At 40.1% G+C, this 15,693-nt stretch overlaps 1 protein-coding gene across 3 annotated transcripts in view; it reads right to left on the reverse strand.

Moving 5' to 3' along the window:
• Positions 1-15,693, reverse strand: part of eml2 (EMAP like 2) — a 31,532-nt gene that overhangs the window by 10,698 nt on the left and 5,141 nt on the right. For 2 of the 3 annotated variants that reach the window (XM_005745011.1, XM_005745012.1), the window contains exons 2-5: positions 10,195-10,422; positions 9,608-9,725; positions 9,145-9,246; positions 10-38 (exon numbers count right to left, since the gene is read on the reverse strand). In XM_005745011.1, coding sequence (XP_005745068.1) covers positions 10-38; positions 9,145-9,246; positions 9,608-9,725; positions 10,195-10,422 — 477 coding nt within the window. Of the gene's footprint in view, positions 1-9; positions 39-5,451; positions 5,558-9,144; positions 9,247-9,607; positions 9,726-10,194; positions 10,423-15,693 lie in introns of those variants that run through there. The other variant, XM_005745013.1, reaches the window with a different exon arrangement.

Here is a 15,693-nt window from a genome sequence, read left to right on the forward strand (position 1 = left end):
TTATTTTACCTGCATTGAAAGTGCATTCTTTGGATTTGCTGGAACACAAAAAGAAAAATGGTGTTACGACTTCAATTAATATCATTTTGCACATTACACGATAAACAGCATGAATGTTACAATCATTTTCCGAAAGCGCTGAGAGGTGGTTATATTATGTCTTTATAAATTATTTACTCATGCTACATCTCTCACCCACAGTTAATTGAAAATAGAGGGCAGACACACACAGAGTGTACCACACATGTCCAAAGATGTGCACAACTTTTCGCCTTCAGAGGATCAGATGATGTAGTCTGAAGACAGGATTTAGCCCCATTTATTTAGAAATCCTGTTTGAATATTACATTCATACTAAATACTATAAGACCTAAAATGTGCAAAGTGAAAAGCATATTTTTAACAAAACGAGTCATACCTGACACGCAACATTTCCAGTATGACCTTTGAGAAAAGTGATTATTTACACTCCTTAGATTACTTTAGAAACTGCACCACTGATGGCAAGGACTATAAGCAGAGGCCTGAGGAGCTTTCAATCAGCCCAGACATGTCAACAACCAGCTGACAGTTGAGGCAGGAACTGGAAAGATCAGATCTGGTGCATACGATTATAGCTACGATGCAGTATGGCACACTTTAATGTAAATAACATCTTCACCTGAGAAAAGAAATAGTGGTGCTGTAGAGATTTCTGCGGGTAGGTCATTCATAGGATGGATGGCTTTGACCAGTAGTCTGGTCAAACTCATGCCGTGTCAAAAAACATATCAAAGAATATCTAACAGATTAATTTTCTTTGAACATTCATAGAAAAAACATAAAACAAAACAGGAATTGGGGCATAAATCGTGCGGCTTTGTTGTGGTTCCCAGTTATCAAACACAGCGACTGGTCTTAAAGGTTCATTTCTTATATTCCTAGAATATGAATATAAACTATCACCTGGGAATAGTAGGTAACAGGCCTGGATACACAGAGGACCAGAAGACCTGATACTGAAAGGCTGGTTTGATAAAAATCTGATGAATTTCTTTTATCCTCAACTTGGCGAAACAAATAAAGAAAACAACAAAGTAGCTTGTATTTGCCCCGGGCCGGGCAAGTTGATACACATTTCTTTAACATTATCTTTGATGCCTAAAGCTTTCCAACTTGCTAGTTCTGCTGTGTAAACAGGTTTGTAAAGACGAGTCAGCAGACACAAAGCAAACAGAAGTCCACTTGTATTCGCAGACAGCGTCAGCGCCTATCAGTTAAACACACGGCAGATGTGAAACAGTGTGACAGAGAAGCATCGCAGTGGTCAGAATTAAAAGATGCCACACAGACAAGCTAAATGCATTTACAAGTAAAAATGACAACCGGCGAGTCAGCCACTCTGCCAGGATCCGTGATTAGACCTGCCAATCAAAACCTGCCACATCAGCGAGAGCTGCAGATGTCCCTGAATCTGCTGTCACCCAATCAGAACTGCCTGCCAAGCATTTCAGCGCATGCTGAGAACTCAACCTAACCTGTCTGGATGCTATCAACCAATCGGGATGTTGAAGCGCTGCCTCGGCTGACAGCTGGATGTCACCATGGCAACAGCAATAAAGGTAAGGCTTGATACGATAAGACGGGAAATGGATGTTTGGTCCTCGCAAAGCAACAAGCGAATCAAGAAAGACGTGCTTGACTTTTCTGAGTATTTCTATGGAAACACAGGCAAACAAATAACAGCAGCGAACACACTTCTTCTCATGTAGATTTATTGTACAACCACAGAGCAAGTCATATAATACAGAAGAGTACTATGAGGAAAACTGCAGTGACACAGGACATTTGTCTCAGGTTCACAGATAAACAAAGATAAACCACTCAAACTAGAATCAACATCTTACTATAGCAAAGTTAGTTTAGATTTAGGTTTAAATCCAATATCTGTTCAGGCTCATAAGGGAGGAATGTAATAAGCAGGCACTGAAGATCATCACCAACCACACATGGCTGGTCTGAAACCCTGAGTACTCACTAATAATTTCAATACAATATCCATTTATTTGCTGTACTTATTAAGTTATCCAGCCTTGATCTGTTATGCATGGATCTGTAGGAGGAGTATGACTAAGAAAAACAAACAAACAAACAAAAACCTGGAATGTGTCTTTTTCAACCTTTTTCATTTTTCCAGTAGTTCCACATTAGGTGAATGATTTTGGACACAAGCTATCTTTTGGTTCCTGGTGATATGCGTTTTGTGAGGAGACATTTTGCCACATATTCTAATCACTACCTCTTTGAACATTTATGTCAAATATGAGGAAACTCCCTGAAGGCTTTCAAAAGAATTGTTAACACCACAGAGGGAAAACCTGAAAGCATGAAACCTCCATACCTGGTGGGTCGGTTCAAAAAACAGACTAGTTGACAAAAAGAAGCTTTACCAAGGCTGCATTATGAAAGTAACACATAAAGAAACCGAGTGAGTGGGAAAGACTGCGGCATACAAACATGAAAAGACCCCAGGCTGTGCCGTGTGTATCCTGATATTTGTTTAATGGGGAGTTTACTAAATAAAATCTTGACAGTATTGAGACATGTCAATAGCTCTCTAAGCTTACGGGTCAACTGAAAAAATGATTTGAGATTTCTTTTATAGGTTTGTTACAATGTGAACAAGGGACCTATGCAAAAAGCAAACAGGAAAATGAGATGAGAGCCTGCGTGTGTGTTTGAAGAAGATTAAAGGACAGCAGAGCAAACAGACGAGTCATCCGAGGGCCTGTGCGGCGTCTGTTGTGTCTCTGGGCAGTTAGAGGCGACCAGGAGGGGTTTCGGCTCTTTAAAGCAACCACATAAAGCCCTGTTTGTTCCTTGAACTGCGAGCATGTGTTTCTGTTTGTGTGCATGTGTAAGTGTGGTCTGCCAGGAAGATAAGGCGTGGCATGGCTCTGGCCAATAACAGAACACAATTGATCCAGAACCTGTAATTATGGCGGTCCATGCTGCGCAACTGGCAGCCGGACAGGGCACATAACTCTGCCTCTACAACCCAACGGCAGCGGCCGTCACTAGTCACCGGGTTTCCAGGCAGAGGGAACGCACAAACAGACCTCTCATTAACATGCAGCACCGAGGGTGTAGTTGGCCTTTTCTGTGGGCTCTCCGAAAACACAAAGGGTTCTTGTAAGAACCAGAGGGCACTAATGAGCACCGGTGCATCTGCAGAAAGATTAAAAGGACCGACATTTTTGTGCTGGGCTACTTGTCACTTTGAATATATTGAACTTTAACCACTTTTTGCAAGCAACAAAATCAGGATATTTTATCCTAAACTTAGTGGTTTGAAATAATAAACGGATATTTTTACTCCTGCAGCTCAAACTTGCATAGAGCATTTGTTTGGTTATCATTTTTTGCTGTTTACAAGAGACACCTTCTCTCTTTCTTATAGGAAATCTTAAGTACTAGTTCCATCCATCTGGGAGATTAGAGTGATGCACACAGGGAGGCAGAAGATGTTGTGGTCCGAGTAATGGGACTCATCCCCCTGAACTGTGGTGGGAGTGGTGGGAGCGGTCAAGAGTGCATGCATCCATTTCCTGCTCAATTAGGACTTAAGTACTGCAGCAGCTATAACAATAGACATGAACATAGTTGACTTTCTTCATATTTTCACTTGTGCGCAAAATACATTAGTGTATTTTGTTTTAGTCATAAACTAATCAACTCTGACACTTATGAGGCATCAGACAGTTTCCAGATAGCAAAAGGGGAGGAAGAAAAATAAGAAAAATCTGCATTTTTAATCCAATGTTATGCTTTATTCTGATTCTAACAATCATTAGAGTTTCATCTAACCAACTTCAGATTTCCTGTAAAATTATAAACCTCAAAAAGCAAGAAGGAAGGCACAGTTTTTCCATGTAATGCATTCTAGATCCAAGTGATACAAACACAAAAAGGAGATGACAGACTGAACGTGATATGAATCTTTTCCTTTTCCGTAGTGTATGCAAACCCTGTACAATACTCGTGCTACCCTAACTTTGAAATGACTTATTATATGAAAATAAAGACAGACACATTGATGTTAAACTGGTCCAATGTGGTGCAAAATAGTCCTCTCCAATCAGACACATGCTCAGTATGTTTGCTGCATGTAGAGCAGGATGTTCAATCAATGTTATCAATGTTTCTGCAAGCTGTGCAGAATTGATAATGGTAACATCAGTCCCACAGCTTCCCATCTCTGGTCATAATGCTACAGAGGATTACAAAACAAAAGTCTTAGGAGCATTTTGAATTGATGCGCAATTAGCTACTTTTAACTTGTTTCGGAAATCAATGAATCAATTTGGAAAACTTGAAAATTAATTAGTATATAAAAGTGCACCAAGCTCAGTAGCAAATTAAAGTAGAGCAGATGATGACGGGTACTTTGTAAAACCTGAACATGTGTAATATTCTTGTTGAAGTTCAGGGTGTCCAGTAAAGCAGGAGCTCTGTCTCATCTGCTGTCAGAGTCAGTCAGGTTTAACAGAATAATGAGTTAGCCGACAGATCTGCTGAGTACAGAACGACTGGTCCGATGTCACATCACATTCACTGAGTCCCGTCTGTCTGTGTGCGTTTCATAACCAGGCAGAAATGTTCATTAGCAGCCAAAACAGCAGCTTACGCCTAAAATGGTTTACCATTTGCATAATGTAATGAGTTTGTAATAAAGAAATACACTTCAGGAAAATAAATATTTTCACAACAGCCAGATAGATGGTTTTTACTTTGAATGCGCTTGTTATGTGAATGTTAGCTAAATAAATAAGCATTTGTAACTCACCTTATTCATATTTGTTTGAACCAAACATTTAAAACTCAAAGTATCACACAGTTTAGCATTTTTTCATAAGACCTGCCCCTTGCCATTAGGCTCATGGTCGATGAACTCATCAAGCTTTGTTGTTTTATTCATGTAACCATGCAGCTGCCCCTCCCCACAGCCCTGCAGACAGAGAAGCCGACTGCATCTAATGGTTTGCGTGACAACGGTTTCAAAAAGCAGCACCACTTCCCCTGAATGTCTTCAAACCTAAGCACTGACTGCTGACTTTGTTTGGAGTGAAAACAACCAAGCATTTCAGAGGGTAAAGCCTGAATGCATTTACCTACCAATAAAAACTGTATTTAATTTTCTTTTCATTTAAACTGCAGCTGAGGGACTAGTTGTAACAAAAACAAGTACCTCTCTTTATAAAAGCTGTGTATTCATTTTCCATAATGGAGATACCAACCAGCCATCCAAGGTTTAAAGCTACACAGTTTCCTTTATGACATGCAAACAACTTAGGTCGTAATTAGCATGTCTTTGCCTTTCAAATGATTCCCAAATATACCATCTCTGCTTAAAGTCTGCTTCTACTCAATTCTAGTCAATCATTGACTACTCATTGTAAAGCAGCAAATTACCTGGGTGATTTCTTCATGTCTGCAAGGTTTCCGTTACACTAAACGTCAACACTGGTGAGCAGTCAGAGCGATTCTTCTCCTGTCCAAAGCCACACCAACACACGGACTTCCTCCTTCACTCTGCAAACTTTTAGCTCAGCCTGAAAGGTCATATTATCCAATCAGAATGCACTTCCTTATTGTCCAGGCACACCCCTTTCTGCACAACTACCACGCCTCCCTTTTACCAAGAACTGTTAGAAACATGATACATCAGCAGAATGAAAGGAGTGAAGGAGACAGTAGAGAGGAGAGAAATCAGGTCATATCATCCAATCAGAATCCACTTCCTTACTGTACAGGCACGCCCCTTTCTGCACAACTACCACACCTCCCTTTTACCAAGAACTGTTAAACATGATACTTGAATGAAAGGAGTAAAGGAGACAGCAGAGTAGAGTAGAGCAGAGTAGAGTAGAGTAGAGTAGAGCAGAGTAGAGATAAGGATCAGAATCAGGCCGCCAAAGACTATAATCGAGTCCACTGGATGCTTTGGAAAATGTTTATTTAGACATTTCTGGGTTTTTGTTTTGTTTTGTGGGTTTTTTTAAACCATGGTTACACAGCAGTAAAATTCCAATTAAGGACAGTCAGTGAAGTAAAGTTTTACTTTACTTTTACAGTTTCTTCCAATTTGAACCAGAGAGTTCTGCTCACAGATTTCTTTAATTTACCACAGCAGCATTTCTTTATCATGTAAAAAAACTGACACGCACTGCTGAAATGCATCTTCTTTTTCTTATATTAAGATATCGCAGCGATTAAATGTGTAAAAAACTTCCTTGAGCCGACAGGAAGCAGAGTTTCACTGGTCTGGCCCACCTAAGATTAAAGTAGTTTGCATGTGGCCCATTTTATGCGCTTTCTGCAGTTTTGTCAGTGGTGATCACTGTGGTCATTATACATAAAAAAATAAACAAACAAACACCGGTGTCTTGAAATACCCCCCAAAATTGTGCTCTCTCTTTTAAATTGCCTTTTCAAAAATGTAACTATGCCCTTGTCAAAAAAAATAATCCTATTAAAGAGCAACATTTTTATTGTTTCCCAGTTTTAGATGGTATCAACACCTCTGAGAGGATGATTTAAAACAACTGATGTATGAACTGATGTATGATGAAAAATCTATCCATCTCTCCATCCATCTTCTTCCGCCTATCCGGAGCCAGGTCGCGGGGGCAGCAGCCTAAGCAGAGAAGCTCCATGGCCTCCTCCAGCCTGTCCGGAGGAACGCCAAGGCATTCTCTGGCCAGCCAAGAGATATAATCTTTCTAGCGAGTCCTGGGCCTGACCCGGGGCCTCCTCCCGGTGGGACATGCCCAAAACACCTCACCCAGGAGGCATCCTTGTCAGGTGCCTGAACCACCTGAACAGGCTCCCTTTCAATGTGGAGGAGTAGCAGTTCTACTCTGAGCCCCTCCCGGACTGCCGAACTCCTCACCCTCTCTCTAAGGGGGAGGCCAGCCACCCCTCAGAGAAAGCTCATTTTCACTGTGTGTATCTGCGATCTCTTGACTATGATAACCAATGATAAATGTTTTCAATATTTGTTCGCTTATATGAGGGACCCACATGTTTTTTTCATTTGCTGTGGTATGCTGCTACATCAGTGTCCATTATAAAGTCAGCATTTTAAAGACAAACAGCTGAGTAACTCCAAACATCTGGAATCTATTGTACTGACTGTAGAAACTTAACAGTTGGTGAGAAAAATCAGATAAACAGTCTGAATAACTGAAGCCTCACTTACACACGTCTATGTTGTCCTGTAGGTGTACCGCACACGTGCTCATTTTATCCATGATAGGTATCTGACACTGAACCTACTGTTATACCTAAAATACTATGATCTTCTCTAGATACTATATTAGGACTTAAATTTACACTGACACTGCTTTCTTTATAATAACAATTTTTTTGCATTTTTCCGGGATGACAATGGAGGAGAGTATCTCCACATACATTGTAAAGGGTCAGGTTGCTTATTATTTTACTCGTTCTTCACCGTTTTTCCAGCATCTGACTGGGACAGACTGCCAGACTGGTTCAATTACTGCCACTTAAGTCTGCCTACAGACAGAAGACAGTGCAGCGATAAGACAGCTCATTATGACTAACCCACTGAACTTCATCACAGTCCTTCTGACCCACAGTTTGTTAGAAAAAAAGTTTTCAGACTGGTTGTCATGGCAACACAGTCGAGCAGCAATCTCCAGGGATGAAAAATGAAGCCTGCTTGGATGTGGTGAAAACTGCAATCCCTAAAATGACCACTTGAGACAGACTCCCATGCTGTAACGCCCAAACCTAATGACTTATAATGACTGTTTTTCCACTGCAAGGCTCAGCCTCACAGCAGAACCATACTTGCCAATCTTAAGACCTCAGAATTATGGAGGCATTCAAAAAGGGGCGTGTAGGTTATACATATACAAAAAAAACTGGCATTCTACAGTATTTATTTATTTAACACTATTTATTTAAAGTTAAATGTCACCGTTATTACTGTCCCCAGCCGGGGCTTTCCAAATTCAGAGGCTGCATCCATGTGAGGACCCCTCCTTGGCTTAAGTGGGCCAGGTCCTCTAAAAGCCAGGTAGGCCGGAAGTGAGTGACTGTGACGGTCTAGCCTTCAGAATTACGTCACGGGCTCTCTCGGTGTAGTGAAACTCTGTCATCTGCTCCTTGCTATCCAGATATAACCGGACGCTGGCGCAAATTTGGGACCATCTCACACTTCTGTATTCTGTTTGACGTTTATTCAGCTGTGCGAAAACCCCTGGAGGAACCCCCCCCCCCGAGGGATTAATAAAGTTGTATTTAATCTAATGTAATAACTTTGATCTCAGCCAAACCGTTTTACTGAGGAACAAATAAAACCTTGAAAAAAGTCAAACAATATCATTTTTAGGTTATCTAAGTGATCTATATATCATGTTTAACCTGAGTAGCGAAAGACCGCGGGGGTTTGAAAACGATGTGCCGGGAGTTTGCTGTTCTCGCCGGCTCAGATATTTGAAGTTCACACTGCTACATTTCCTCCTCAAAATGTGCTAAAAGTTTATTTTGCGATCCAGAAAGAGTAATAAAACTAAGTAGCTGCCGCCATTGTTGGAAACTGGAATTGGCTGGGCCGCGCTATGAATTCTGGGATATGGTTTTTCAATTTTGTTGTCCAGGTGGAAAAACAGGAAAAATTCGGGAGAATGGTGGCTCCGGGAGATTTTCGGGAGGGGCACTGAAATTCGGGATTCCCCCGGAAAAATCTGAAGGGGTGGCATGTATGAGCAGAACATGTGCAGCATTATTTTGGTAGATTTCCCCTAAAGGACAAATGTAGAGGTAGAACCTTTCTTATAACTCACCCATGTAAGCATTAAGGCTTTAAGTTGTGCATTATTAGGGATATTTTTGATAAACCTGTGGGAAGCAGGAAGGCTTTTGGCTCTCTGCTGGATTTCAGCTTCACCACTTTGACTCGCTCTAAAATATTTGTGTGTTGTTGCCTTTTGGAGCACTTTTATTGCATTATCTGACAAACAACAGGGTTTACTCTGTGGTCAGTACTTTAGTGTCCCAAACATTAAGAGTTGTCCATAGATTTTGCATTAAACGTCTATGTTTTCACACCAGCTCTCAGATAAAGGCTGTTACCTTTTGCCACCAGAGGAGCTGCTGGAGGATGTTGTTCGACTCCGACTCTCCGCCCCCATCTCTCTCCTCACCAGGGTGAGACGTTCTGTGGACATACTCTTTCTGAAGAAGGGAAGAGGAGGGAGAACTCTTGATGTTTTGATGAACAAACTGTAACATTACCATTTTTTACATGAAGTTACAATTGGGTTAAAAGAGGATTAAAAACAACAGTTGATTGCTAAGTTAATGCCTATTCAATTAAACTTAAAGTATCAAACAAGAGAAAGTAAAGTGTACTTGATGATGCTATTTTACATAAAAGTAAATTAACTTTAACTGTCAATTAAAGAATACATCAAATTGCAGTTCCATTTTTATTAACGTGAATAGGGGATTAAAAATTAGGACACCCTTGCAAACGAAAAATGAAAAGTCTTGTTATGTTGTGTTCAGCATCTTTGCTTTCCATTCTTAATCCTACCTCTTTATAGACTGTAGCACCTCTTTCTTTGGAGATGACGGCGAAGAAAGGAGACGTTTCTGTTGAATGTAGCCATTACTCAGAGGTCGGGAGGGAAGAGCCTGCAGGAGCTGTCGCACTGAAAGAAAAGAAAATGCCATGAGCACAAAGTGCGTACAGCTTCCCAGTTCCAGACCCCAGTTAAACTTTTAATTTACCACTTCCAGATCAATGTCATCAAGGGAAACAGAAGATTTCTATATTTGGCATATAAGCAAATGTGATTTGCATGCTCAGCTTGTTCAACTGACAACACAAAGCTTTCATTTTAGCGGTGGCTGGCCATTCTGACTTGTGACAAACGTAAATTAAAAGAAAGTATGATTTTATATCAGCATGTATTTTTTGTGAATAGTTTAGCAGTAGCAGGATTAAGTCAATCTAAGGTATTTCTATCATTTCTAAATACTAACATAGTAAAAGTTAAGAACTGCAGCACAGATATAGTTGGGATCTGAAACCACCTGATTGGAGAGCAATGACATTTATCTTGGAATATGAAAAGCAGCAACATATTTCAGCTTTACAGAAGCACTGATGTTACCTACCCTTGGTAGGTGGTGCTGCAGCTGTAGTGGCCAAAGATCTCCTCCCAGCATGAACGCCTGCTGGTTGCTTCCCTTGGCTCTGCTCCTCACAATAGCCGAGCCGGCGCAGGGCATCAGCCAGAGCCGCCTTCAGCAGCTGGATCTCGTCCTCTTGCAACTGCAGCCTCTGCTCCAGGTGAGACACCCGGTCCTCCATGTCCATGTTACTGCTCGCCGACACAGTGTCATCTGGAGAGTTTAAGTGTTTAACCTTTTAGTTTTAATGAATTCTAGGGGTTATAATGTAGATTTTAAGAGTTAAACCATAGAGATAAAGGAGTCACATGCAGCTGCATACGGGATTGTGAGAAAAGAATACTTAATAAAAAACTTAAATAAAAAAGAACCTAAAAATGTTTACAAAACAAACAAACAAACAAACAAATATCACAATGAGTTTTCAGAACTTGAGGTGCACATTTTTTAATTTATTTTGGATTTTCTCTAATCCACACAGGTTCAAAAGTATACATACACCTTCAAACACCCACTAATATTTGCTTAAATGTCCCTTAGCAAGTTGCACCTCAACCAAACGCCTTTGGTAGCCATCAACAAGCTGCTGGCATAATTCTGGCTGCACATTTGACCAATCTTCTTGGCAGAATTGTTATAGTTCACTTAAAGTGATTGGTTTCTTGAATGGACCCCGCTTTTAGTCCACAAACTCAGTTGAGCTTAAAAGTATTAATTTTGGAGCAGGAGCTTCTTTCTTGGTCAGCACTTTCTTAGTATATGGTGCTTCAAAGCTCACGTTAGACCTTCAGAAAATACTGATTTCCAATTCAATTAAGTTTTATTTATATAGCGGATTGGTCTCAACGCACTGTATATTGTAAGGTAAAGACCAACAATCAAATGACAACCTTTGAGCAAGCCCTTGGAGACAGTGGGAAGGAAAAAAATCCCTTTTAACAGGAAGACACCTCAGGCAGAACCAGGCTCAGGGAGGGGGGCTTTCCCAGCTTTCAGAGGATTCGTGAATTCAGTGAGTGCTGTCAAACAAATCTTTTTTATGCTGACAAAGAGAAACTACCAACTGTAGTCAATTATGACCATTAATGAGACATTAATAGGCCTTGGTAAGTTACAGGACACTATAGAACCTTCAGCACTACTCATTAGTGAGTGCACGCAGCCTGGAGGTGGACTTTTGATCCTGTGTGGATAACAGAAAATCAAAAATAAATCCCAACATGTGCACCTAATTGTCAAAGTCATTAAAGATGTGTGTCGTACAATCGTTCCATGCCGGAAAAAGAAGAGTTCAAAGAAATCATTAAAAGCCCAGGATTACCATGACATTCATACCCATGATAAGCGCATGTAAACTAATGACCGCAGCTATATACGGGAACTCTTGGGGTTATTCTTTAAAAGCAAGCATCTGTTTCGGTGTTATGGATATCCACTGCTGTGGCTGCTGCTTTGTAAATCAGTGGTGTTAAATTTCTAGGTGGGGACAAGAGCTTAAAGGTATTGTGACCATTTTCAATAATTTAGACTGAGAATGAGTGTAAATGACAGAAGAAGAATAACAGCAGGAAGGAAAACCAATCAAGGACATGCAGACGGGGAGGAAAAAAACAAAGAGGGATAAGACAGAGAAACTAAGCTTTTTTATTATGTTTTTGTGTATTAAAGAGGAAATTATGAATATTTAAGTTCTAATATATTAGAACATTTAGAAAATGGGGTTTCACACTGCAGGTCAGAGAAATCTGGAAGCAGAAAAACAAACTAGCTCCTCGTTTCCTCTTCGTAGATGCATTTTTTCCATGAATAATATTGGCAAGTTCTCAGCGCAGATAAACATATTACATTATCTGTGACCACAACACTGGATGCCAATTTTACTGAGCTAGTTAAATGCTTTTACTGTGGAGCTGCAGCATGAGGACAGTAAATTAAACTGCATTTATTTTTCCAGAAATGCCACCACAGGCACAGACTTTTTATTAATACATTACTGTAAGACAGTGACTTAACAGCGCTCTTGGAGACTATCCTTTAAACTTAAAGGTACCCTGAGGATTTTTATCAACCACAGCTTGCTGTGTGGAAAAATCTTTTGATTGGCAGACCCGACATGTTTGTGCAGTCTGTGCATTTGTTTGCAGCATTTGTGCCTTTTTTGTTTATGCAACCACTGCTGACAACTGCAGAGGGCAGTAATCAGAGGAAAACGACTGCTGGCTGAAACAAACACGGATGTGAGCGATGAAAACATGAATTCAACATGACTGTAAATTTGTTACTCAGTCTTTTTGGTTTGGATATGCTGTATAACACTTTTGTTTCCCAAATCATTTACAGTACAAACAGCCTGGTATAGTGACTAACTGGTTCCGTGTGAAACGTGATATTTCAAAATGAGTATTTCAGTAAATGTATGTATTAGTAAAAACATGCATTTTTTTAAAGCAATACTTTTTGCTAATAAATACACGTACAGGAATTCATATAAGCTCCTGTTGACCTCAACCCACACACATCCACCAAGCTGACTACCTCCGGTCCTCTCCAACTCTTTTCAGCCTAATCGCACATCATCTTTCCCCCCACCGTGATGACATCACCGTGGGCTGGCGAGCTTATCAAAGGTAAACTGCCCGGTGTGGATTATTTAAATCTGTGACCCACATTATCAGATTACAACCTGATAAAGTGAAAGACAAGTTTTCAGTTGGACACATCATCCCAACTGTTCATGAGGTCTGAATTCTGATCTCACGGCCACCATCTCCAGATCAAAAATACATATTTCCATTCATACGTTAATGCTTTCAAAATCTTATAAGTATGGAAAAAGAAGGAGGTCCTGCTTCAGCCTGTCAAATGGACAGGCTGAATAGATGAGGTGTACCCAACAAAGCAATGTGTGAGTGTAAGATGATAATTATCTTTTATCTTTGAGATCTAGTTTCATTAACTGGTTGCTGAAAGACTGAAAAGGGTTTAAATGAATGTTAATAGGTATAATAAAGATTTTTCTACTTCACTGGAACAAACAGTGAGATCACAAACAAAACAAGCAATATTTGTAAACATCAGGTATTGCTCCAACTTTACACACTGGTAGTGGTGTGGAAAAGACAGCTGGAGCTATCGTTTATTTACAAATAATTCAAATATCACCATAAAACAACAACAAAAACAGCCAGGCTGCATTAATGCATATGCAGAAAAAAACCGTGACATGTTCATATAACCCAGAAATATCATAAATGGAAAAAAATGAGATGATCTACCACAAACTTCCTCCCTGATCCGTGTTATTTTTAAGTCATCATGTGATCGCAGCATTTGTGCAAAAATGTTTATTTATAAACTTGCAGTAAAAGAGCGCCACTCTTCAAAAAGGGATTTTATACTTTACACTGCTTCAGCACAAGGCAACACAATGCTCAGCATTGTAAACTGAGACACAGGCAGTACTGTTACCCTTACTGTATTACATTTCATAGTCAAATGACACAGGAAGAAGCCATGAGGAAATTAAGCTTCAGATTTACATACAAACATGAAGTTCAGGGGAGATTTGCATGGCGGAGTTGACCTACGCAGACCAGCATCTAAGGTAAGATTGTCTCAGGCCTCCATCATTGTTTCTCTTCTTCAATGAAAAAGCAGTTCGGGTCTCCCTGTTTAACACAGCTAGTCATCATAATGACCATTCTGACAACTCAAAAATAAACAGGCAAAGTAAAAGAACCATCACAGTTACTATAACTCACAATACTTACAAAAGTCCATCTACAAGAAAGAAGCAAGAAACTCTCCCGCTGGCTTAAAATGCAGTTATATTGACACATTGTATAAATTAAACAATGTCATTTCAGTGTCACCAGGACATAATTACTGCATGTACAGAGTCGCCACTCAGCCCTGATAGAAACTGTTTACAATGTTTGCTGACTTTTCCCCCAAATAATGTTTTTTTTGTTTGTTGTTCTTTTTAAAAGGAATGAGTACAAATAATTAAAACAAGCTGAAAATGGAGACACAAAACTAGGAATAGTTGTCAGCTGAGAGGGAGAAGCCAGAATGTAGGTGGGAGGAGATCACGAGTTGAACTAACCGAGAAAGGATGAAGAGGTGGGAGAAGAATGATTCATTTTTATCTGACTACTGCAGTAATCACGTTTATCTAAACTACTGCAACTACTGAGTGCACTTAATTGAGGAGACAAACAGAATGAGGTGGAAGGCAGGAGAGACAGCTGCAGAGACTAAATGAAAGAACCTAGAATCAACAGTTTTGCCTTAACAGGGCTTTGTCTGCAATCGTCCAATACTCAGACAGCTACAACATGAACTCCTTAGAATATAAAATACTTTCCTAGTTTGATTTTGGATCATATTAAGGGTATGAATATTTGTAACTTAAATTCAGGTCCCTAAATCAGAGGATTTCATCTCCTTTACAGGGGCTATTTTAGCACCGCTCACACAAGCCTCTTCATGTCAGAGCTTTATCAGCTGGCAACAGATTGAGCTGAGCTTCAGTCGTGTAATCTGATGCTAATGTGCTAACCTTATTATGTTGACATACATGGCAGCCATTCATGCGAGCATCTCGTAAAAGTGTTTATACGAAACTTGTAAAAAGCATTTAATATTAAAAGACACAAACTGATGTAGGTTTATTTGTTGTTTTCATAATTGCACTGTGTGCTGTGCTGCTAACACTGGTCATAAAGCTGCTAACATCAGCTTTGTGACCATCCATCCATTTTCTTCCATTTATCCAGTTCTGGCTGGAGCCTTCCCAGCTGTCACAGGAGAGGCGGGGTACACCCTGGACTGGTCAACTGGATTTGAACCCAGGACCTTCTGGCTCTAAGGAACAGTGGTAACCAAGGTACCAACATGCTGAATATTGTGATGAAAAACAAAATCCACTGGTTTTGGTCATATGGTCATGAAAGGAAACATATTACACTTGTTTCCAGCTTCAGATTTTATTGGAAAATGCATGATTGGCAACTTAAAATAATCCACATTTATCCCAAAATACAGTATAAACCTCCAGTTTAAGCTTTGCCTGAAACCACTGCTTTAACCCAACCTTTTCTGACTGATTGCGCCTCGCAAACAAGACAGCCTCTGCCCCTACTGTACACTGATTTTATTTGAAACTTTGTCCACGTTTAATATGAGAATACACATTTGTAAGAGTCGATACTGTGCACCTATATGATGTGTACAGATCTAACTTTATTCCCCTTGAGGTGCGTTTGTGTTGCTGCCTGATGAGTTGCAGAGTTTGCACTAGACTTGTTAAATGTTACTTAAGAGACAAAGTAATCAAGGAGGCATATGGTGGCACAGGAAACTGTAAACAAAGAGAGATCAGCAGAGTTCACCTCTGCTGATTTTATCTCATCTACTGACAGGACACCTGTTTAAAGAGCGCTGCAGCACCGGCTACTTTTCAATTTGCCCTTGAATCATCTC

This window comes from Pundamilia nyererei, unplaced genomic scaffold, assembly GCF_000239375.1.
Source record: "Pundamilia nyererei isolate P.nyererei 1_Seehausen unplaced genomic scaffold, PunNye1.0 scaffold00152, whole genome shotgun sequence".
NCBI lineage: Eukaryota > Metazoa > Chordata > Actinopteri > Cichliformes > Cichlidae > Pundamilia > Pundamilia nyererei.